The following is a 25,407-nucleotide window of genomic DNA, read 5'->3' on the forward strand; positions in this document are numbered from 1 at the left end:
TTTCTAGTACACTTGATTAGGAACAGGAAATTGTTCAACCAAGACTTCCTGTTTTACAGGGGTATAAATATGAGGTAACATATATGCCAAATTCTCTTAGTCATTCATAACAATGGGTAAGACCAAGGAATATAGCTGTGATGTGTGATAAAAGGATGATGAGCTTCTCAAAATGGGAAGTGGCTATAAGAAAATAGCACAAGCATTGAAAACACCCATTTCAACCATCAGGGCAATAATTAAGAAGTTCCAGTCAACTGGAAATGTTATGAATCGACCTGGAAGAAGGTGTGTATCCTATATTGTCTCAATGCACCGTGAAGAGGATGGTTCAAGTGGCCAAAAAATCTCCAAGGATCACAGATGGAGAGTTGTGTATTGGGGTCAGAAAGTCTCCAAAACTACAATCTGAAGTCACCTACATCACCATCATCTATTTTAAATGTATCATTTACCAATTACTGTACATCATATATAATTATAAATCTAGCCTTTGGATTATGTTATGGAATAAAATTTAATTGTCAACACAATTCTCAGAAAAAACACTTACGCAGTTTGTTTAAATATCATTTATTTATCATTTAATCAAGAAAACATATGTGCACATGTTTTTCTGCCGTTGTTCAGAATAAAACCCAACAAATACGTACATAATCGGAGACGATGAGCACACGCACACATACACACACATACGCGCACACACACACACACACACACACACACACACACACACACACACACACACACACACTTTTTTTAGATTGCTTCTTAGTGATTTTCACCAACTATTCACTTATTTCCACTTTATTGAAAACTGTAGCACAGTACTGAATCCAGCTCTCCTGTAATAATGGAGTGTCATTTATTAGAGGATAAAGAGGTGTGTAATAATATCAGTGTGTAAATATCAGTGTTGGGTAAGTTACTCAAAAAAGGTAATCCACCACAGATTACTAATTACTACTTTAAACTTGTAATCTGATTAAATTACTGATTACTGCATGTAAAAAGTAATCAGATTACTAATTACTTTACTTTCATGTTACTTTCAAAACCTATTAAACCTACAAAAATACACTGCAAAGTGAAATTCATAGCTCTTTCAGTAATTTTAGCATGGGTCAATGTATGACATGATCAGAAAAAGTTGGATTTATCATAAAACCTGCCCGGGTGTTGTCACTGTTTGTAGGACTACCAGACCGATAAAATATAAAACTTTTCTTACTAGGCTAGTTTGGTGTCACTAGTCAAGTGGAGGGACAGGTAAGTTATCACTGTATGGGTTTAGCTGCTACAGTGCCATGCAAAGTACATTATCTTTCCTTATGCTCTGCTCATACCATGTTCACGTAAACTGGAACTCACAGACATTTACACACCTTGTTTTCCTGCTCAGCATCAGAGGATGTTACTGTTTCAGTTTCAACCATTTTACTGGTTTAAAAAAATTGGCATATATCCATTTTTCCTCACACTGACTGTGAGCTAGCATTTGGCTGAAGTGAGAGCTGTCAGCCAATAAGACACGAGTGTTTCCACATATTTTTCACGTAAATTGTGATGCAGATAAGGGATGAAGATACGCTTTCTGACATTTCTGATGTTCGGTCACAGGTGATGGAAGACATGTACTCTCTAGAAGAAATAAATAATTTCCTTGACATGTAAAAAATGTTCTGCCAAAATTATACACTTCAGTCAACATCTATGGTGAGAGCAACAGTAAAGACTTTGCAAAGAGACATTCAACTATTGGAAAGAAAAATTGTAAACAGTGATGAGACTGTGCAGTGTGCAGCGGTGTTAAACAAGAAGAGACAAGAACTGGGGTTTCTCTTACAAGAGCAAACAAAAGGAGTCCTTATAAGAACAAGATACTGTTTCTAAAAGAAAATAACAATATATATATATATTTTTTTATTTAAAAACACGTTGCTTTTTGTGCATCTAAACAAACAAAAAAATATTTGTGTGCATTACATAGAAAACTAAGGCTGTAGAACACCTCACTGGCACCGTTAATGCATGCTCATGCCACTGGTTCCATATGGCAAAGGTCAGCTGCAGGGTCATCAGCCCGGTAATACCATTAAACAACACTCGTTTAACTCTGGAATGTCTCCTTGTGGTGTAGCAGTGGCTCCCTGCCACCCCATACACCTAGACTTTGGGTTAGATGTTACTGCTTCTCCTCACCCAAAACTTCCATAACCTTCCTCTGGACTCTGCTAAGGAGTCACTCTCTCTCTCACTCTCTCACACGCGCACACACACACACACACACACACTCATTTGTTTGCAAACTAGTAAACTATTGTTCAGTGAGCAGTGTCAGGACTCTTCATGAGACATTCATAATGTAGAATGTTCAGCCTGGTTGAATGGCAAAATTTCAGACTTATGATGAAATTTATATAAAGAATTGGAAAAAAGGAGGGCTCGTCCGGGATTTGAACCCGGGACCTCTCGCACCCTAAGCGAGAATCATACCCCTAGACCAGGAGTTTCTGTAAAACGCGATGTGTTCTTGGTGCCATCTAGTGGTGAGAAATAAGGAACTGCAACACCTCTGTAATTTTATTGCTAACACAAAGGTGCTCATAATATTAACGCTCATCCATGCCAACATGCCTAACACAACCAGAACCATGGAGGCCTCCCCAGTGTCCAAGGCTGTAGCGAGCGTCATTGGCACCTTTATATGTATGTATGTAGTATGTATGTATGTATGTATGTATATATATATATATATATATATATATATATATATATATATATATAGATAGATAGATAGATAGATAGATAGATGTGTGTATTTATAATAAAGATATTATCTTCTCTCTCTCTCTTTCAAGTTTCATGGCAATGTCTATGTGGCTCTTTGAAGTCTTCATCCTGCTGTCGCTGTTAGTGGGAGCATTTTTATATCTACAAAAGAATCTACAGGCAACAGATAATAACTGATAATAAGACTTTAATACTTACTAACATGGAAAATGTGCACATTACCAGAATCCATATTTAAGTATACATGTCAAAATGTAAAGACAGAAGAACATGAGCAGCTAGAAAATGTAATGTCCAAAGCTTCTATGGTGATGTAAATGCAGTGATCACCTGAGTGTCATTTCTTTCCACAGATCAGGAAGCTCAGTAAACCTGGATTAGGAACAGAAGAAGCAGTACCAAGCAGTTGCTCTCCTCCATCACATTAATTCATCCACCCTGAACCACCAGAAAAATATAACCATCAATAACAGATGAGGAACATAGAAAACTAATTTAATTCCTCAATCCACATCAACTTTTCAAAACCTAAACCAGCCTCATTATGTGATGAGTTATAAGACATTATGTGATGAGTTTTGTGACACTGGAGACTTGGCAGTATTTAGAGTCTCCATGTGTGGAGTCCAGAAACTGTCCAGAAATCAGCGTCTATAAAGCTTTCCATGTACAGGGGAAAGTACAAAGAATATGCAAACACATTATAAAGCAATAAAGAACAAGTAGTGTCATCCCGTGTCAGTACTTTTCTTTCTTACACAAACTGATTGGCCAATCTAAATGATTGTGTTTGTAAAGCTAAAACTCTGTAGAGTATATGTGTAGAGTTAGAGCTGATTTTATAATTAGCATGTTACAGTGTCACTGTAAACACAGTTTAAACTATGATTCTTTGTAATATGAATTTGCTGTGAATACATTAGGGAAAAAGAATATGAAGTGTGTAATTGTGCAGGATTAAACTGATATTATAATGACAGCTGGAGCTGGTATAAAGCCTCTCACATTATATTCACATACAGTGTGTCTACAATACAAAATTGTAAATCCATTAAACTATGTGACCATATCACAGTGTGTCAAACAAACATAAAATGCAGGATAAAAAAATCTGATCTACTCACGTTTGTTGTTAATTTATAGCTGTCAAATGTGAGAGTTTTATCGTAGTGGAGACATTTTATTAAAGACAACAGTCAAATAAAGTAACAGTGTGAGTAGGTCTAAACTGATATTTTGCTGCTTAGGTTCCTGCCCAGAGATACAGACTTAACTAATCTGTCCCTGGTCACCTCAGACAGTATCAATTTCATATCTGGAATAGACGTAAACAGTGACATGACATCAGATGTTTATAGACCATGGAAGTGTGAATAATATCTTTTCAGATAAGAGAACCAGACCACAGTGCTGCTGTCTGCACAAGTGATGAGTTCTCACTTACAAGTCAAGCGTGCTAGGTGGTGAACACTGAAATGTTAATAAAGAAACATATTTCACGCAGAAACAGAGGGCGGTTTATTGATCAACTCTATGAATAAACTAGAAAACTTTTTATTTAATAGACCGGCTAAACACACCTCTACATTTCTACTGTAATTACAGAAAATGCTAATTGTTGCAATCCTTCCATCTTTTTCTTTCTGTCCTGTAACTTAGAATACAGGAAGTGAGCGGTTAGAATAACCACAAAACTTCCTCTACTTCTCAGTAAAGCATAATTATTACTTTAAAAGGAGCTTCATCTTGCTAGTGTAGTTTCTCATCACTTGTGATCAAGATCTCTAGCAGGTACAGAGAGGACTGTTCTCTGGATAAAATGAGAATACAGGTCATCTTTGGAATCCTGCTGATTTTCACACAAGCTGCCATGGGTAGGTTTTATCCTCTCAAAATGCACAATTCATTTATTCATTAATTGGTCATATTTTAATGAACACTTAGTGCACTTCAAAAGTACAGGACTATCACTGGTATTAAATGGTCTAATATATATTAAAAATTACATGCTGATATTCACATTTGGTCTACCGCTTAACCCTGTGCAGGCTTTTCTTTTCCATCATCAATGTTAACATGTAAGGAGTCTAAAGCAAGTGCAATTTAGGGATGGGCGATCTGAAAAAATGCTACTTCATCTATTTTAAATGAATCATTTTGCATGCTTCATATATAATTAAAAATGTAAAAATCTTGGGGGAAAATGCCCATTTAATGCACACAATCTTCAGAGAAAGGCTTACACAACAGTTTGTTGTAATATCATTTATGTATTTATGTATCTTCAAGAAAACAAACATGCTGTTATTTTTTTTTCTGTCATTGTTCAGAAAAAAATCCAACAATTATGTTAATAATCAATTGGATAACACACACACACACACACACACACACACACACACACACACACACACACACACACACACACACACACACACACACACACACACTTTTTAGATAGTTTTTTTCATCAAACATGTGCACTTATTCCCACTTTCTTTTCTTTATTAAAAACTGTAGCACAGAACTGAATCAAGCTCTCCTGTAATAATGGAGTGTCATTTATTAGATGATAAAGAGGCGTGTAATAACATCAGTGTGTAATAATATTAAGAAAGTTCCTGATTTTTTCTTCCTCTGCAGGTTTGCTGTTTCAGGATCCTGTTGTCTGTAGATTTAGTGAGAGTAGTCAGTGTTATGTAGCTCTGGGAGAACGACTGCACCTGCAAATGCCCCTGGAGGATGTGTTTGAACTATGGATCACAGACAAGACATCTGCCACTCGTTTAATTTTAAAATATAGAAAAACCCAAAGTAACCCACCAAAACCAAATCTCCCAAGATGGCAGTTTGTTAAAGATAATAAAACTATGATACTAACCAGTGCAGAGAGGAACGACTCTGGAACATACACTTTAGACACCTTTGATGCAAACGGGAATTATAAAGGCCGTTATACTCTCCAGCTGAACATTGAAGGTAGGACCACACAACCTCTAATCACATCAGACATCACACTACAACGTTATTTTGTAAATATATTAAATTATAAACATTAATTCAAACTATAATCTCGCTCAAGTAAAAAAAAAAAAAAAAACTTAAAAAAAATACATTTATTTATGCAAATGAGGCTTCATCTATTTAAATATGCAGAAATGTTAATACAAAAATCTAGGTTTTTGATATTGTTAGAATTTAAATCTTTATTTGACTATGAAGAACCTCTGAAGAGAAACATTTTACAGAAATGTTTGTTGGAGAATAATTTATTCATTGTTTAATCAAGAAAATACCATGCCTTGAAAAAAATATTTCATGCCATTTTTCAGGGTAAAGTCTATAATAATCGTATAATAATCAACATTTTGGGAAAATACTCTATAATATCCTTTTAATTAAGGAAAGGACACATGCACACATTATTAATTATCATTATTAATGTTGCTGTGTGTCTGATTTGCTGCTGCATTTTTGGTTTGATAATGTGTTTAGTACTTATAGGCCTCTGTAGTAATTCATTCTGAGGTGTTTATCTCTAATCTGCAGCTGAGGTGTCCTCAGTGAAAATGTGGTACAGCTTCTTGTCCCCTGGAGTCATGAAAGTTTACTGTTCTGCTGATGGAGACAACCTCCGCTTCAACTGGAGTTCTGATTTAAACACATGCCTTCAACTGGAGAACGGGAGCAGCACCGTTGTACTGAATAAAGACCATCATGGAAATGTGACCTGCCATGTAGAAAATCATATCAGCCGTGACCACAATACCATTGAACTTCACCCATGTCCTGGTGAGTCTATCTCATTCTTCTTGGCAAAAACAGGCAAATATCTAAAAAAAAAAATTACTACATATGAATGTCTGAATAAATGTTAAGCTCAGTTCCTAAACACATAAGAAATAGCTAGAGGTAGAAATTGTAGCAGCGTCAACATGATGTGTGAATTCTGGTGCTGTTAGTTCCTAGTTCATATTTGGCCTCAACTGGAGTTCAGTGGTTCTACTTGCACAGTTAATATTATTGGTTGTAAAAGCCTGTGATATTTTTCAGTAAACTGAATTGGCTCTATTTCCCAAAATAAATAAACTAGTAAACTAATTTAAACCATACTGACTCCTGACCAGGCCGTTACTAAAGCTACACGATTGAATTGTAAATGTAGCGTCTTTGTTTGTCCCACAAGCTTCAAATCAGACCTCTTGCTTGTAATGGCATGAAAGTAAATTGTGCAACATTTCTTGTGTCTTGTGGGTTAGTCCTGTTCAGATTCACTTCTCTATTCTCAACCTGATGAGGGTGACAAAACACACACAGGGATGTTGTAACACACTTCAAGATGGGCAAGGAAGAGATGGGAACGTCAGTAGGTACTATAAATAATGACCTGAGAAATGTCGATCAGAGAAAGAGGAACTGATAGACAGATCACATATGAATAATATATTTGTATTCTTGTATATCCCAATGTGTTTGAAGAACGAAGGGACAGACTTAAAAACAAATAAATACATCACAATTAAAATGCTAGGACACACCTACTTATAGGTCTTTATAAGTAGATAAATATAAGTAGATAGACATTATGCAGCGCAAAAGCATAGTGTCACATAAGGGTGGTGAGGCAGATGCAAGTGCAGATAGAAGTTTAATGAAAAGAACATAAATAAAACAAAATACTTGGCATGATAACACAGACATGAACTGTGATAGCAAAACAACAACATGGACTAGATAACATAACAAAAGCGACCCAAGACAAAAGCTAGACAAAAGTGCAGTGCAAATTGTGTATATACATACATACATACATACATACATACATACATACATACATATGAGTGCTCATTAACATCAAAGTGAATCAGGTGCAGATAGTCATGTGACATGGTGCAGTGACCGATGGGAATCATAGTTTCGGGTTCATTCCTGTATATTCATGACAGAACCTGCTGCAGCCCCTCCCCCTCCTCCTGCTATTCACTCACTCATATTAACATAGACAGCTCCGGTCCACTTCAGATTCCGTTAGCATCTTTATCCCCTCAAAAAAGCACCTAGTGACAAATCTAGCAACTTTTTGGGCAAATTTTAGCTACTTTTCCTACTTTACTTTACTTTTAGCTCTCTCTGCGGCTACACTGTTCAGCGAGTGGAAGAGAGGAACAGCACATTCATTCACTTTTAGTTTTCCTTCTGAGTGAATAATTTTACAAATACCGTAAATCATACAGCACAGCCATTGTCTTTAACTTATGGATATTTTGCCAGAGAACGTTGCAGTTATAGATCAGGATTTTAGCAGTGCAGAGCAGCAGCTTGGAAATAGTTTGAAAATGACTGCTGGTTACCGTGTAGTCTTAATAGGCCACGTTTCAGTCACTGAAACCACACAAGGTCTAATCACATCACACAGCACACTAGAAAATGACTACGTTTACATGGACAGCAGTAATCTAATTATTGACCTTACTCTGAGTAAGATACTGTAATAATATGATTAAGGTGTTTACATGAGTCGCTTTTGAATACTCCTGTCATGTTCCCGTTTGACATGTTTTAGAACATAATTAGATTAACAGCAAGCGTCATTACATCACCGCGCCACACCGTTCGACGTCCCTCCAGAATTTCACGTATCAACATACAGTTCGTCTACGTTATGGTGCCGTATACAGTTTTGGGTGTTTTTATTTAATTTTTTTACGAACGCTTTAAGTACAGTTAATTATTTGTCATGCTGTACATGCAAATAGACAACTGCTTGAAGCCGTGGGCTGCGTCTCAAACCGCGTACTTGCTGTCTATATTGTAGCCGAGATACATGTATTTTTCCCCACTACAGGCCTATAGTTGGCAAATATGTGGTTTGGGACACAGCCGAACTCTCTTGTTTGCTGTAAAATGCTGAGAACTGCCATGTGTGAACGTGTCCTGTCGCAAAATGCGGTTAAAACTCTCATACAACGTTCATAATGTGATTAAGGTGTTTACATGTCTGTAATACATGTCCATAATGCGACTAAAAAAGGAGTACTCCACCTGTCTTAATTCCATTAGAGCTTAATTCGAGTATGACCTTAATTAGATTAAGGTAAGTAAAAATTGCTGTTTACATGGTAGTTTCTTAATAAAAGTATGGTCTTAATCGGGTTAAGAGTGGATTATTTTTGTCCATGCAAACACAGCTAATGTAAAGCTGAAGATATTAATAAAATCAGCATTACACTTCTTGAGGTACAAAGCACTCAATTTACGATTTAAAAAAGTAAGTCTCTGTGAAGTGTTTTTGCTGACATACGTTTATGGCTTAAAAAAACTCTTCCTCTGTATTTGTTGAATATCATTGTTCTACTTTAATATGCCATTATGCATCAATCTAGACGATGATATAATGGCACAGCTTATGGTTTTAAAACTGCCTTGAATTTTTACCTAATATCTCTCTGTAGCATTAATTATTAGTTCTTAATTCCGCAGTATTTTAGAAAATATAGTGGTGGAGAAATGCAAACTGCTGTACAATGACATTAGTTGAAATCACTGAACTGAACTGACTATTGTAGTTTGGTCCAGACTGAGCTGTAATGTACTGTGACCTGAACGTGCAAAACATATTATCATTCCAAAAATATAACAGCAAATCATGAAATGCAACAGAGAACCAAAATGACAACAACAAATATAGAAGCAGACAACACACACACACACCCCGCCCCAAAAAACAAACAAACAAGCAAACAAACAAACAAACAAACAAAAAAACACATTACCAAATTCACCACAGTAAGACCAAAAACACAACAAGAAATATGAAAACACAAAATTAGAAACACATCAACACTATCTCATAATGTAAAGGGATGGTACATATTTAAAACCACATACTTGCTGATTGGATACAATACATGTCAGTCTGAGAGAAGGTGGAAACAGGGAGATGTCCATATTTCATCTTGAAGTCCATATTTCATCTTACAGTATGATGAAATATGAACCTACATGAATCTACTGATGCTTGTATTTGTGTTTATTTCCATCAAGAGCATTTGTACAATGTAATTTTAGATGTGTTGTCACCTTTATAGTCACCTAAAGGCCACATGAAATATCTCATTCTGATTAACTGATTTCTACTAAGCTATATAAATAACAGCTTGGAAAAGGTGGCATCCTTTTTCCTTGTAATAATCACAACAATCAGCAATCAGCAACAAGTATGTGATCTTCAATAAAGACATACACGTTTATTTAATTTTTTTGTTCTTAATTTGCTGTTATTTTTTCTGGTTTAAGTGTTGCATTTTAAAAAACACAGAAAAAAAAAACAATCATTGAAACACACAATCATAGAAAAAAAATCTATGTAGTAATTTGTAAATTCAGATGTAAATGCAGTGTTTATTAATTCTTTAGGGGAAAACCATTTTTCATAGCTAAGCATTGTTCTGTCATGTATCAGGAAACTGTGGTCCAGTTCCCACCAGCCACTGCACTGCACTACATGTCACATGACCACCTGCACCTGATTCATGTGTCTGTTAATGAGCACTCTTGTATATACAGCCATTGTCTGCACTGTTTGTTTTTCGTTGTCTTAGACTTTCGTGTTCCATGTTCCTGTGCTTTGTTTCATGCCACAGTATTTTGCCTAGTTGTCTTAGTGTCTTTGTTTTGTTCTTTGATTGCTTAAATAAATGTTATATACTGCGATTGCTTCCGAGCCCATCCTTGATTTATGACATGTTCATAGTATGGATGTAAATGAAGTGGTATTAAGCAGTCGTGCAGGGCCCATGGAGCAACTGAATGATCACTGATCTACTTTTCTTTTGCAGGAAACTTCAGCAGGTTACTTCACCAGCTCTCAGCTCCATATCTGTGTTCATAGTGTAGCTATCTGACTACTAGCTTTCAAACAGAAACAGGAAAAATGCAATAGCTATTCGTGATTCATTACATCATTACAGCAGCTGGTATCCAATAAAATGTGATTAAACAAAAGGAATGCATTCATAATCGCTATAATACATATTATTATTTCCTAATATTATATGCACTTTAATAGTTACTTTTAGCCTTTCTTTTCTCTATCAACATCATTTTCCAATCTCAGAGCCTAGATTATTGCTGTTGGTTGATAGAATATGTTAAATAATAAACAAAATCGTTGTATCAGAGTTTCTAGTGTTGCTTTTCATGCTTAATATGATGATTTTTTTTCTTTTCCTGCAGTGACCAGTTCTACACAATCTACTTATGGTAAGTCTCTCAGTTCATCTATTTTTCTCATGTTTTTATATTGTTCTCTTGTGCATAAATTGCCATTGTCTGCACTGTTTCTCTGTCTTTTGTTGTCTTCGACTTTCGTGTTCCATGTTCTCGTGTTTTGTTTCATGGCATGCCACAGTATTTTGCCTAGTTGTCTTAGTGTTTTTGTTTTGTTCTTTGATTGTTTAAATAAATGTTATATACTGCAATTGCTTCCGAGCCCATCCTTGAATCAAGACAGAACGAAAGACCTTCAATCGGAAGCAGCAGTTCGCCAGGATGAACGACTGGGGCGTCAGGATGCCACCGATGTTAGAGGAGTACTTCGCCACGCTACGCCAAGAGGCGGAGGATTACCAAGCTGCTCTACGAAAGCAGCAGGTCGCCAGGAATTACCTGGCCTTCAACTCACCTCCCATGTTCATGAAGGACTACGCCATGCCACGCCAACAGGAGGGGGTAGTCTGTGGTCGGGGCTAATACCATCTCCCACCCTCCCTACCCTATTATGGATCTCATTCAGCTTTCCTGCTCGGCCGTGGACGTCGCTCCGCCTTCCTGCTCGGCCGTGGACGTCGCTCCGCCTTCCTGCTCGGCCGTGGACGTCGCTCCGCCTTCCTGCTCGGCCGTGGACGTCGCTCTGCCTTCCTGCTCGACCGTGGACGTCGCTCCGCCTTCCTGCTCGGCCGTGGACGTCGCTCCTCTTCTTTGCTGCGCACCGTATATCACTCCCACTTCCTGCTCCAAGGAGGACGTCGTTCCCCTATCTTGCTTCGCGGAGATCATCGTTCCTCCCTTTTGCCTAGCGGAGAACCTTGCTCCCCTCTATGGCCCCGTGGAAATTTTTGAGCTTCCCTCGGGCCTCGCGGAGAACTTCGCTCCCCTCTCCTGTCCTGCGGAGGAAGTTGTCCCGCTATCCTGCCATGCAGACTTCACTCTGAGCTCCACGCCTGCTGGGGGCGTCGCACCTTCTTTTTGCTCTGCTGAGGAGGCCGCTCAGTCTCCTAGTTCTTCTGGGGACATTTTGCCCAGGGGGCCTGGACTGCCAGATGGAGGGGGTGCATGTCTGGGCACCCCGGGAGTACCGCCCTTGGGGGGGGGGGGGGGGGGGGGTGTTCTGTCATGTATCATGAAACTCTGGACTCCAGTTCCCACCAGCCACTGCACTACATGTCACATGACCACCTGCACCTGATTCATGTGCCTGTTAATGAGCACTCTTGTATATACAGCCATTGTCTGCACTGTTTGTTTTTCGTTGTCTTAGACTTCCGTGTTCCATGTTCCTGTGCTTTGTTTCATGCCACAGTATTTTGCCTAGTTGTCTTAGTGTCTTTGTTTTGTTCTTTGATTGTTTAAATAAATGTTATATACTGCGATTGCTTCCGAGCCCATCCTTGATTTATGACATGTTCATAGTAGGGATGTAAATGAAGTGGTATTAAGCAGTCGTGCAGGGCCCATGGAGCAACTGAATGATCACTGATCTACTTTTCTTTTTTCAGGAAACTTCAGCAGGTTACTTCATCAGCTCTCAGCTCCATATCTGTGTTCATAGTGTAGCTATCTGACTACTAGCTTTCAAACAGAAACAGGAAAAATGCAATAGCTATTCGTGATTCATTACATCATTACAGCAGCTGGTATCCAATAAAATGTGATTAAACAAAAGGAATGCATTCATAATCGCTATAATACTTATTTCCTAATATTGTATGCACTTTAATAGTTACTTTTAGCCTTTCTTTTCTCTATCAACATCATTTTCCAATCTCAGAGCCTAGATTATTGCTGTTGGTTGATAGAATATGTTAAATAACAAACAAAATCGTTGTATCGGAGTTTCTAGTGCTGCTTTTCATGCTTAATTAGATTTTTTTCTTTTCCTGCAGTGACCAGTTCTACGCAATCTACTTATGGTAAGTCTCTCAGTTCATCTATTTTTCTCATGTTCTTATATTCCCTCCCTTAGACTAATGATTACTTTCTGATCAAAGCACAGCAAATATCTAGGATACTTTACCTTAAAACTTCTTTTTTGGCTCAAAATCATTACCATTAGTCTAGATGCAGTGAATGTAAATGTGTTTTATTCAGGATAGGAACTTGTGGCAGGGTAACAAAACTCTGTCTGTCTCTCTCTCTCTTTCTTTCTTTCTTTTCAGGTTTCATGGTATTTGTGTCTGTGTGGATCTTTGAAGTTATCATCCTGCTGTCGCTGTTAGTGGGAGCATTTTATATCTACACCAGAATCTACAGGCAACAGATAATAACCGATAGTAAGACTCTAATACTTACTAACATGGAAATGTGCACATTACCAGAATCCATTGTCAAGTGTATATATGTCAAAAAGTAAAGACGGAAGAACATGAGCAACTAGAAAATGTAATGTCTAAAGCTTCTATGGTGATGTAAATGCTGTGATCACCTGAGTGTCATTTCCTTCCACAGATCAGGAAGCAGAGTAAACCTGGATTAGGAACAGAAGAAGCAGTCCCAAGCACTTGCTCTCCTCCATCCCATTAATTCATCCACCCTGAACCACCAGAAAAATATAACCATCAATAACAGATGAGGAACATTAGAAAACTAATTTAATTCCTCAATCCACATCAATTCTTCAAAAACTAAACCAGCCTCATGATTCCAGCAGCTTTCTTGATGAACCAAGTGCTAATCTTTTAGAGTTGTTTCTCTTAAGCTTTATTTTTAATATTCTAAAATACAATTCTTATTTATGCATGACTCTTAGTAATGATTCAGTTCATTATTCACTTTTTATTAAATCAGTCTCCTTAAGACATTATGTGATGAGCTTTGTGACACTGGAGACTTGGCAGTATTTAGAGGATCCATGTGTGGAATCAAGAAACAGTCCAGAAATCAGCGTCTGTAAAGCTTTCCATGTGCAGGGTACAAAGTTAAAAAAAATATTGCATTTTCTACTATAAAATAACTATAATAGAATATATGTACAAATTATATTCAAAAGCATTATAAAGCAATAAAGAACAAGTAGTGTCATACTGTGTCAGTACTTACACACACAACTGATTGGCCAATCTAAATGTTTGTGTTTGTAAACCTAAAACTGTATAGCGTATATGTATAGAGTAAGGGCTGATTTTATGTGTCACTCACTTTCACAGTTTAAACTGAGTTTTGTTTGTAATATGAATTTATTGGGTATACGTTAGGGGGAAAAAGAAAGTAAAGTGTGTGATCATGCAGAATCAAACTGTTATTATGACAGTTGGAACTGATATAAAGCCTCTCACATTATATTCACATGTCACTAAATGATAATTGTAGATTTGTGTAAATAAATCCATTAAACAATGTCATTATATCATCGAGTGTCACGCAAAAATAAAATACAGGATGAAAAATCTGATCCACTCACGTTTGTTGTTAATTTATAGCTGTTCAATGCAGAGTTTTATCATAGTGAAGACATTTTATTAAAGAAAACAGTCTAAGAAACTAACAGTGTGAGTAGGTCTAAACTGATATTTTGCTGCTTAGGTTCCTGCCCAGAGATACAGAATTAACTAATCTGTCCCTGGTCACCTCAGACAGTATCAATTTCATATCTGGAATAGATGTAAACAGTGACATGACATCAGACACCATGGTCCTATACCACGGTCCAGCTTTTGTGATTGTGAGGAGACCAGAATGACCTGGCTGTTGTGAGATGTAGACCACGAAAATGTGAAAAATATTTTTCAGACAAGAGAACCAGACCACAGTGCTGCTGACTGCACAAGTGATAAGTTCTCACTTACATGTCAAGCGTGCTAGGTGGTGAACACTGAAATACTTTACGTTAATAAAGAAACACAATTCACGCAGAAACAGAGAGCTGTTCATTGACAAACTCTATGAATAAACTAGAAAACTTTTTCTTTAATAGACCAGCTAAACACACCTCTACATTTCTACTGTAATTACAGAAAATGCTAATTGTTGCAGTCCTTCCATCTTTTTCTTTCTGTCCTGTAACTTAGAATACAGGAAGTGAGAGGTTATTAGAATAACCACAAAACTTCCTCTATTTCTCAGTAAAGCATTATTATTGCTGTAAAAGGAGCTTCATCTTGCTATTGTAGTTTCTTATCACTCATGACCAAGATTTGTAGCAAGTACAGAGAGGACTGTTCTCTGGATAAAATGAGAATACAGGTCTTCTTTAGAATCCTGCTCATTTTCACACAAACTGCCATGGGTAGGTTTTATCCTCTCAAAATGCACAATTAATTTATTTGTAACATGTACAGTTGTACAGTTTATGCTTTATGGAATGACAAATGGAATAAATGTGGGTTAAAAAAGTGAGACCAGATATCAGTAAATTGGTCATCTTTTAATGAACACTTCCTGCTTTCAGTGAATGTCAATCAAATGATTTTTAAAAAAACAAACAAACAACACCCCCCCCCCCTAACAAAGCCTAACAAAGACATACACTTAAAATTGTTTCTTAGTGATTTTAACCAAATATGTGCACTTATTTTCAGTTAATGTGTTGGTAAACCCTTGAAATATATATATTTTTATTACTGCAGTTTGAGATATTATACAACTCCAATTCCAAAATAGTTGGGACGCTGTGTAAAATGTAAATAAAAACAGAATGCAATGATTTCCAAATCTCAAACCCATGTTATTCACAATAGAACATAGAAAACATCAAATGTTTAAACTGAGTAAAATGTACCAATTTTAGAAAAAGAAAATAAGGTAATTTTGAATTTGATGGCTGCAATATGTCTCAAAAAAAAGTTGGGACAGGGGCAATAAAAGGCTGGAAAAGTAAGTGTTACTAAAAGTAAGCATTTCTCTGTGCCCAGAGCAACAGTAGTGCTACGTGGGAGATGGAGGATAGTGTGGGGAGACTGGGTGTCGTCGTCGTCAATGCATGACTTCAATGTGCATACTTTCAGCTTTAAAGCTATTTACATCCAAACTGGGTGAACAGTGTAGGAGTTATTGCACTTTATATACGTGGCCCTGTTCTTAAATGGGCCAAATGTAATTGGAAATTTGGCTGCTCAGCTGTTTCACGGCCATGTGTTATTCCCTCATTATTTCACTTATAAAGAAGCAGATGAACAGGTCTAGAGTTGGTTTCAAGTGTGGCATTTGCATTGCAATCTGTAGTTGTTAACTCTTAATATGAAGTGTATGCTGTCTCTCTTCCATCAGAGAGACAGCAAACACATTAGATATGGCCAAAAAAAAAAAGGGGCAACCACATATAAAGAGTGCTGCAGTTCCTACAATATTCACCTGATTTTGATGTAAATTAAAGCAACACATTTGTTTGGGGACGTGCAAGCAACGGGATGGAATGGCCCATTGTTACAACACCTAAAGAAATCCAGGTTAAATAGAAGAAGGATTTTCTCCTTACTATAAACAACACAAGAAACCAATCAGCAACAAGAACGTAACGTTCAATAAGGACCTTCCTTTCTCTTTTGAGTTAATGCTGGTGTGTGTTTTTGAATTTGCTGTTGTGTGTTTTAGTGTTGCTTTTGTAGTTATGGCTTGGTATTGTGTTTTACATTTGGGGGCCACCATTGTAATTAATCCTGAGGTGTTTATCTCTAATCTGCACCATGGTGTCCTCACTGAAAGTGACAATCAACTGCTTGTCCCCTGAGGTCAGAAAAGTGTACTGTTCTGCTGATGGAGACAATCTCGGCTTTCACTGGAATTCTGATTGAATCAAATTTACTCAGCTGGAGGACAAGAACAGTGGTTTCCTGCTGGATAAAAACCATCCTGGAAACATCAGCTGCCATGTAGAAAATCATGTCAGCCATGACCACAATACAATTACGATCCACCCATGTCCCGATGAGTCTGTATTTTTTAAATAATGACAATAACAATAACAGGGAAAACAATCTGCTATGTAGAGGATCACATCATTCAAGGACATATTAGCATTAATTATTAGCATTATTAGCATTGTTTAAATTTTGGGGCAGAACCATGGACTAGATGGAGAGATTATATCTCTGGTCTAGCCTGGGAACGCCTGGGTGTCCCCATGGAGGACCTGGCAGAGGTGGCCAGGGAGAAGGAGGTCTGGGCATCTCTGCCCCCGTGACCTAGACCTGGGTAAGCAGAAGAAAATGGATGGATGGAAGAATTAAGATGACTTCTTGTAATTGCCTGATGCAAAAAAGTCACCTTATGATTTTATTAATATATCCAGATTAAACAAACAAACAACAAATTGATTGATGGCTCTAAATTGCACATAGTTATGAATGAGTGAGTGTATGCATATGTGTGTATGGTGTCCCAGCTAGGATGTATTGCCATGTCATGCCTGGGATAGGCTCCAGATGCACTGTGACCGATCATTTCTGCATGAATGAAATATATTTAAAATTATTTGCGAAATGTAGTAAACTGAAAGACAAAACTGAGTTGATATACAGTATTTTGTTCATGCAAGAATGATGTACTGATTTGAACTGGTTCATTAAATTTGTATATCTAAAGGATATATTTGGAATATAATATCTTACAAGAAAATGGGTGTCTATGTAAATGTATGTACATATCGTTTACATTCTTGGAAGTACCATGTCTTGACTGACAATCACAAACCTAAGAGGAAAAGAAAAGCACGCAACCTTTTTGTAGATGAATAGTGTAATTCAGAGCATTGGTTATTTTGGAACCAATCAATCCCAATTAAGCTGTGTTGGACTGAATCAGAAGAAATGCATTGGATGAAGACTGGAATAAAGTTGGTTTGACATTGGACGTTGGATATTTGGAAAATATAGATGGACGTTTGGATATGCAGAAATTAAGGGACCGTCTCTAAAATTACATACGATATTGTTAAACATGATTCTAACTTCTATAGCATTTGAAGGGAATGACTAAAAGTCATATAACCAACTGTAAAGTGTTCATCTAGATGACAGCTATTATGCACACCTCTTAGATTTTTGATATTTATCAAAATAAGCTATTAAATCATATATAAATATTGCCATGTATTTAACTACAGAATGGGCCCATACACAAAATATATCATTATTTAAAGCTCAATAGCATTTAAAGGGAATGATGTACAATCATAAAACTAACTGTAAAGTGTTCATCAACTGAACGTTCATCCATACACATTTTTTAAATAGCGGACCATAGCTGAAAAGTGTCTGGGGCTGGGTTTGGGACAGCTTTCCTAACAGTTTTCTTCAAAAAGCAAACCTACTATGGTGAAATGTAGCTATTAATAAATCATTGATAATCGTAGATAAATCACTCTATAACTCTCTGCCTGTCTGTAGGTGGGTGTTCAGTCATCACTGTCATGTCTGCAATTAGTCAAAGAAAAAAACAAACAGTTGTGAGACTCCTTACTGGAGCAATATTTCCCTCAAAACTCCTAACTCCATTCACTGTTTTCCCTGTGAAATGTTTTATTATAAGTTCACTCTTTTTTTGTACTATAAACCGATCATTTGTAATTCAAATGGTTTATAGTAATGCACCTGTTCTACTATGTTATCCTTTCTATAGGACCAACTTACACTGGGACTTGTATGGTTCTTATAATAATACTAAATGCATTTGTCATTTAATAACTATAAATGTTGATATGGTGATGCTTTCTGTAAGTAGACAGTTACTTACAGAATGTTATTCATCATGTAAAACATTACCCACAGCTTCACCCTGTTTACACGATTTCCCAAAGCAGTGTAAATTTCCCTTCAGTTGGTTTGTGGGCTTCTGGATATTTTTGCCTCTCTTCTCTGGACTTCATGCAGGACGTCAGGACGTCTTTGGGATCCTGGTGATGTTCACAGGAGCTGCATCAGGTAGGTTTCTTAATAGTTATAGAAATCGTTACTTTTTGTAAATGAGGATTTGCTGTACTGTTTTACAATGTGTAATGTTTTACATTTTGACCCACATTTCTCTGAACAGCTTTCACAACTCTCATTGTGCCTACTAATATTATTCAGATTAAAAAAGTGAAGTGCTGTTTCTGGACATTAAAGAAATGTATTGATCTTGTACAGAAATACAGAAAAATAACATTAGTTTAGCATGTTGCTAGCAATTATTTACTTTTCCACTAAACAATAATATTATACATTTAACTAATCACTTCCAGTTTCAGACTCTAGTACATGGTATTCTCATGATGATCTCTCATCATCTTATTAAAGTGCAGTTATCTGCAGTTATGTTAAACCCCAAGCACTGCCCACATTCTACACTGAGGGCTAATCCTAAAAATACAGAAGTTTACAATTTGAGTAGCAAGATGGCTACTTTCATAGTATGCTTACGCATGGTATTAAATTATTTCTCTTTCTTTTTGGTAAAGCTTTTAGATTTAGTTTTAGACTGACTTCGCAGTTTGGCTAATTTGCCACTATGTTTTCATTAAACTGTGAAAGTAATTCACTTTTGATTAGATTTGGCTTTTGTTTAAGCAGAATACAAACTAAAAATACTCAAGGAAAAATTATTTCTGGATTTAGAAATCGTACTATAGCACTGAATTCCAGATTTCCTGTTGTTAGGATTTGTGACTCAATATACCTGTACAAGCCCCCAGAAAACTGTTAGGATTTATGAATCGAGGGCTGCGATATTCTGAAAAGAGAAAGAGAACATAAACAAGAAAAGGCACCCTCGCCCCATTACACACTTCCCACACCAAGCGCTAGACAGAGTTTTGCAAATGACACTCAGAAACGCAAATATGTTCAAAGTTCATTTGACAAGATCTCTCAATTATTCAAAGAAAGGCAGAGTATATATCATGCTTGACACACAATAGAGACAATGGGTTAACTATTGATTGGCTAGGTGGAAGGGCATATTTTCACTTAACAGAAAGCAAGGAAGAGAGGAACTATTCTGTACATGCTATCCAGGAAATCATAGGAATACGAGCAAATATTATTCGGGAAGGTATGTAAACCCGCGCAGATGGTATTCCGGGAGACAAAGGAATACACAAATGATGAGGGGCTTCATCTGTCTGTACCTGGTTGGGAAGAGTTACAGAGGTACAAAGAAGAAAAGTTGTTAACAAGGGAACAGAGAGGGAAGAGTGTTCACAGTAAACTTATCACCTGTAATAATGGAGTAAAGTGTGGACCAGGAATGTGTTTCAGTGTGTAATAAGATTTACAAAATTCTGCTGATTTTTTCTTCCTCTGCAGGTTTGCTGTTTCAGGATCCTGTTGTCTGTAGATTTACTGAGAGTAGTCAGTGTCATGTAGCTCTGGGACAACGACTGCACCTGCAAATGCCCCTGGAGGATGTGTTTGAACTAAAGATCACAGACAAGACATCTACCACTCGTTCCATTTTAAGATATAGAAAACCCCAAAGTAACCCACCAAAACCAAATCACCCAAGATGGCAGTTTGTTAATGATAATAAAACTATGATACTAACCAGTGCAGAGAGGAGCGACTCTGGAACATACACTTTAGACACCTTTGATGCAAACGGGAATAATAAAGGCATTTATACTCTCCAGCTGTACATTGAAGGTAGGACCACACAACCTCTAATCACATAGTTTTAGAACGCACTTTAACATTAGTCTATTTCAATTCTCTATGAATGAATGAATTCTGCTGAATTCTCTAATCTAATTGGTCAGAACGTGTTTTCTATAGCAACAGCTCTGACAGTAGTGCTGACTGTCATTGAAATCTCAGGTTTATATTAATGCAATTGTTCTAATGTGTTACCATTTCTATAGTAATGCCTAATTCATGGGAACATGTATGGCAGACACTCAGCAAAAAATAAATTTAAACAAGAAAAATGTATAATAGTTGATATAGTGCTAAGTTTTCTGTAAGAGAACATTTTTAAAAAACATTTATGGAAGCACTTTTTTATAGCACATTTTTGACTTAGTAACTTAAAGAGAGATTAAACAAAAACAAAAGTTGTGACTAATTATGAACCACCCGAGTCAGAATTCACAGACCATGCGGCATTTTTACTGTTTTATTCCACTTCTTCTGTTTAGACAAACAAACAAAACAAATCCTTCCAGTGTTGCCCATAAAGTAGCAACTCTGAACATTTTTATATATTTGCATTTATTTCTATGTAGAACTTGTCATTAGTATATATATTAGTGATACTTCACGTGCTTCCACAATGACAAAGGCGACCTCATGGTTAATAGATAAGGTAAGAGAAAGTCATGCGTTACTGAATCAGATAGGAATTGCCATATAATAAAACATGGTAAAATTATATATAATAAAAAACAAACAAAATATTATACAATTCTATTTGTTTTCATTATTACTGGCAGCGTCATTGTTGTTAATGTCATGGCTTGAATTTTTCTTTACTCCTTGAAAGCTAACCCTACCTTAAATGACTGAAATGTTTTTGTTTTCAATCTTCTTCTTGTAGATTTCACTCTGATTATCCTGAGCTTGGTTTGTGTGCTTCTCATTGTACTATTGGTCTTAACGTTCTACATATACAAGAGACTAGGCCTATGGAAAAAAGGTCAGAAGGTTACACTTTTTAAAATTTATTTCATCATTATTTTTATTTTTTTACATGGCTTAACGTTTTAGATCCGAGAAGATTAATGACATGATATACCCTCGCTGGTCACTTTTTATTAGGAACACTTGTCCAACCAGCCAATCATGTGGCAGCAGGACAATGCATAGAATCCTCTAGAAACGGGACAAGAGTTTCAGTTAATCTTCAGAAATGAACTGACATCAGAATGGGGGAAAAAATTCTCAGTGACCATGGCATGGTTGTTGTTTGAGTTTGAGTAATTCAAAAACTGCTGATCTCCTGTAGTTTTCACACACAGCAATCTCTAGAGTTGGCACAAAATGGTGTGAAATACTCTAACCGTTGTTAGTCTAGCACTAACAGGCACACTATGGTCAAAGTCACATTTTTTGAAATCACACTGTAGGAAAATAAACAGGTTCTGAAATTTAAATTACCCTATCTGGCAAAAAACAAAACAAACAAACAAACAAACAAACAAAAAACTCCTCACTGAAATCACATTTTTATTTTTTGATGTGAATGTTAATAAACATTAACAAAGACAGAAATGTCGGCAACAAAAGACAATTAAAGCAAGACAACGAGTACAGTGCAAACTGTGACTATATATACACACACACAAGTGCTCATTAACATGAATGAGAATCAAGTGCAGGTGGTCATGTGACAGTGGTGCAGTGGCTGCTGGGAACTGAAATCCAGAGTTCCTTAGGGATATCCATGACAGGAACATTTTAAAATGTTATTAGTGTTGTTGGTTGTGCAGCTATAACAGTGGTTTTCAAAGTGGGGGCTGCCAGGGGGCGCCTGGAAGGCCTCAACAATTTGGTGTGAAAAATAAATTCTCACTCTCAGACAACCACACACACAATCAATTCCTAATGTAATGTAAAGATGTAAGATGTAATTATTAATAAATAAAAAATAAAAAAGGGGGATATATTCAGAAGTCTGTATTTTTAATGTGTTTTAAAGACGAAAGGGGGGTGTCGGTCAAATGTTAATGCCATTTGGGGGGCCTTGCCCTGGGAAAGTTTTGGAACCCCTGAGCTATAATACTTAATCATGTCTGATTAGATCTAAGGGCCCTGGTCAGACAGGGAGCCCAACAGAACCCCATACTTTCCTGTATGATTTTGGTATTTAAATGGCCTCTTTGCACAATAATCTGTTAAGAATCACACTATAATCAATACCCTCAGACTGTGCCAAGTGCACGTGTGTGTCCCCTTAAGACATGTGTTTATTACTCAGAACCGCGGCACTTCACAGTTGTGAGTCATTACATGCATCAGGTAGATGGCAAAAGATGGCACAGACAAAATCGGAATACCAAAATAATAAAGAAAACATGAAAAAGAAGGGAGAGCAAGACGGGGAAGACAGCTAGTCACCCAGTTAAAAAATAAATAAATAAATAATAAGGTGATTTATGTTCCCTGTTTTGTGCTATGACTCTGAAGCTGTTATAATTAAAACAAAATAGAAATTCTCAGTTACTCACCCCGATGTTTATCCTTGGAAGTTGGAACACAATATTTCCAAGAATGTATGTTTTTCCACGCAATCGGGCAATGGTAATAGAGCATCGAACTTCAAAAAGGATGGAAAAGCACCAGGCGACAATAAAACTAGTCCAGTGTTTTACATATTCTTTATATGTATTCAAGTTTTACAAAGCCTTGCAACAGCTTTCTGTGAGGAATTCATAGAAATTTAATGTAATCATATAAATCTGCTTTAATTGTCCTGAGTGAGTTTATGAGAGAAGTGTTGCTAGGATGTCCGATTCGTGAGTGAGTCGTTTGTTTGTTTGAGTCAGTTCATTTCAATGAATTGGAGAATCCCCTTGATAAATCCAGTCTGAATGATTAATTCACAAATAGAACCAATGTGATTCTCAAGTTCAACTCAATGATTCAATGATCCTGTTGTTGTTTTAGTTAATTTCCACATTTCTTTCTGGAGCTGCTGCTGTGTGAAATTTATTATTCACTAATTATTATTATTATTATTATTATTATTATTATTATTATTATTATTATTATTATTATTATTATTCATTTTTCTTGGTACTTGGGAATAAGAAATTACAAGTTCACAGCTTATAAAGACATCCAGACAACGTTTCTATAGTGTCTGTGTATGAGAGAGAGAGAGAGAGATAGAGAGAGAGAGAGAGAGAGAGAGAGAGAGAGAGAGAGAGAGAGAGAGAGAGAGGTTTTAATTACTTGTACTGAATATATAGTTATTTGTATATAGCTATAAATGTAAGTCTTTATAGTCTCTTATAAAATATGCTATAATTGTTATGCTTATTGATAATGATTGTTCATACATGTGGCAAAAAGAAAAGATAATTGGGGAGGGGGCTTGGGGCCTGGAGTACAAATTAGCCAGGGCCCCAGAAACCCTAGCAGTGCCCCTGTATAGAGTATTTAGATAAAAGTGCCTGCTAAATGAATAAATGTAAATGTAAAACCTGACTATTATTTGGACAGTAGGATCATGGGTTTTACAGTCCCTGCTGTAAAAAGGATAAGCTTGACCAGTTTAAACACAATCTAATTACTTAACATGTTGCCTGTATAAAAGGAGCCTAGTAACTCTCATACTTGTTCACATTTGTCCTGTGACAACAGAAGACTAATAGCAATGTTGTATATTGGCCCAGAGAAGATGATAATGATGATGATGAGCACCCTTGGGGGAGGGTTCTGTCACGTATAAAAAAACTCTGGACTCCACTTCCCATCAGCCACTGCACTGCACTAGCTGTCACATGACCACCTGCACCTGACTCACATTTTGTTAATTGCCACTCTGTGTGTGTGTGTGTGTGTGTGTGTGTGTGTGTGTGTGTGTGTGTGTGTGTGTGTGTGTGTGTATAGTCCTTGTCTGCACTGTTTGCTTGTCTTTCGTTGTCCTAGACTCTGGTTGTTTATGTCTCGGTGTTTTGTTTCATGCCACAGTGTTATTCCACGTTGTCTTAGTGTCATTGTTTCTTAGTACGTTTGTTTCAATAAATGTCATTATCTGCACTTGCTTCTGGCTCAACCTTGATTCGTCACATCTGTAAACTCCAAAGACTCTTGTATGTGGAAAGTCCTGGGAGATCAACAGTTTTTGAAATACTCAAACCATTCCATCTGGCACCAATAACCTTGCCAAGGTCAAAGTCACTGAAATGACATCCTTCAGATGATTAATGTGAACATTAACTCAAGTGCTTGACCTGTATTTGTTTCACTTTATGCATTACATTGCTGCCACTTGATTAGGCAATTGCATAAACGTGCAGGTGTACAGGTGTTCCTAATTAAGTGGAAACAGTTATGGTTTCTACCCTTTTATAAGTTGAAAGCCCGCTTAATGCTATGTACATTAGTACATATTATTTTAAAGCAAAACCGAGATCACTGATTTCTTTGTGTGGTGTTGTCTTGTGATCCAGCACAAGCTCAGGACAAGGACATGGAGTATGCCACTGTGGTTGCACTTCCAACAAGACAACGACCCTAAGCACACAGCCAAGATAACAAAGGAGTGGCTACTGGACAACTCTGTGAATGTACTTGAGTGGCCCAGCCAGAGCCCAGACTTGAACCTGATTGAACATCCCTGGAGAGATCTGACAATGGCTGTGCACCGACGCTCCCCATCCAACCTGATCGAGGTTAAGAGGTCCTGCAAAAAAGAGTTGGAGAAACTGCCCAAAAATAGGTGTGCCAAGCTTGTAGCATTATACTCAAAAAGACTTGAGGCTAT

The 25,407-nt window shown here is 36.9% G+C and overlaps 1 protein-coding gene across 8 annotated transcripts in view; it reads left to right on the forward strand.

Annotated features, from left to right (window-relative positions):
- The window catches only part of LOC108280967 (uncharacterized), a 119,360-nt gene that overhangs the window by 21,816 nt on the left and 72,137 nt on the right, over window positions 1-25,407 (forward strand). For 4 of the 8 annotated variants that reach the window (XM_053688384.1, XM_053688385.1, XM_053688372.1 and 1 more), the window contains one exon: window positions 11,029-11,055. In XM_053688384.1, the coding sequence (XP_053544359.1) occupies window positions 11,029-11,055 (27 nt within the window). Of the gene's footprint in view, window positions 1-11,028; window positions 11,056-12,956; window positions 12,984-13,229; window positions 13,344-13,518; window positions 13,613-25,407 lie in introns of those variants that run through there. The other 4 variants (XM_053688370.1, XM_053688377.1, XM_053688376.1 and 1 more) reach the window with 2 other exon arrangements.

This window comes from Ictalurus punctatus, chromosome 2, assembly GCF_001660625.3.
Source record: "Ictalurus punctatus breed USDA103 chromosome 2, Coco_2.0, whole genome shotgun sequence".
Classification (NCBI taxonomy): Eukaryota; Metazoa; Chordata; class Actinopteri; order Siluriformes; family Ictaluridae; genus Ictalurus; species Ictalurus punctatus.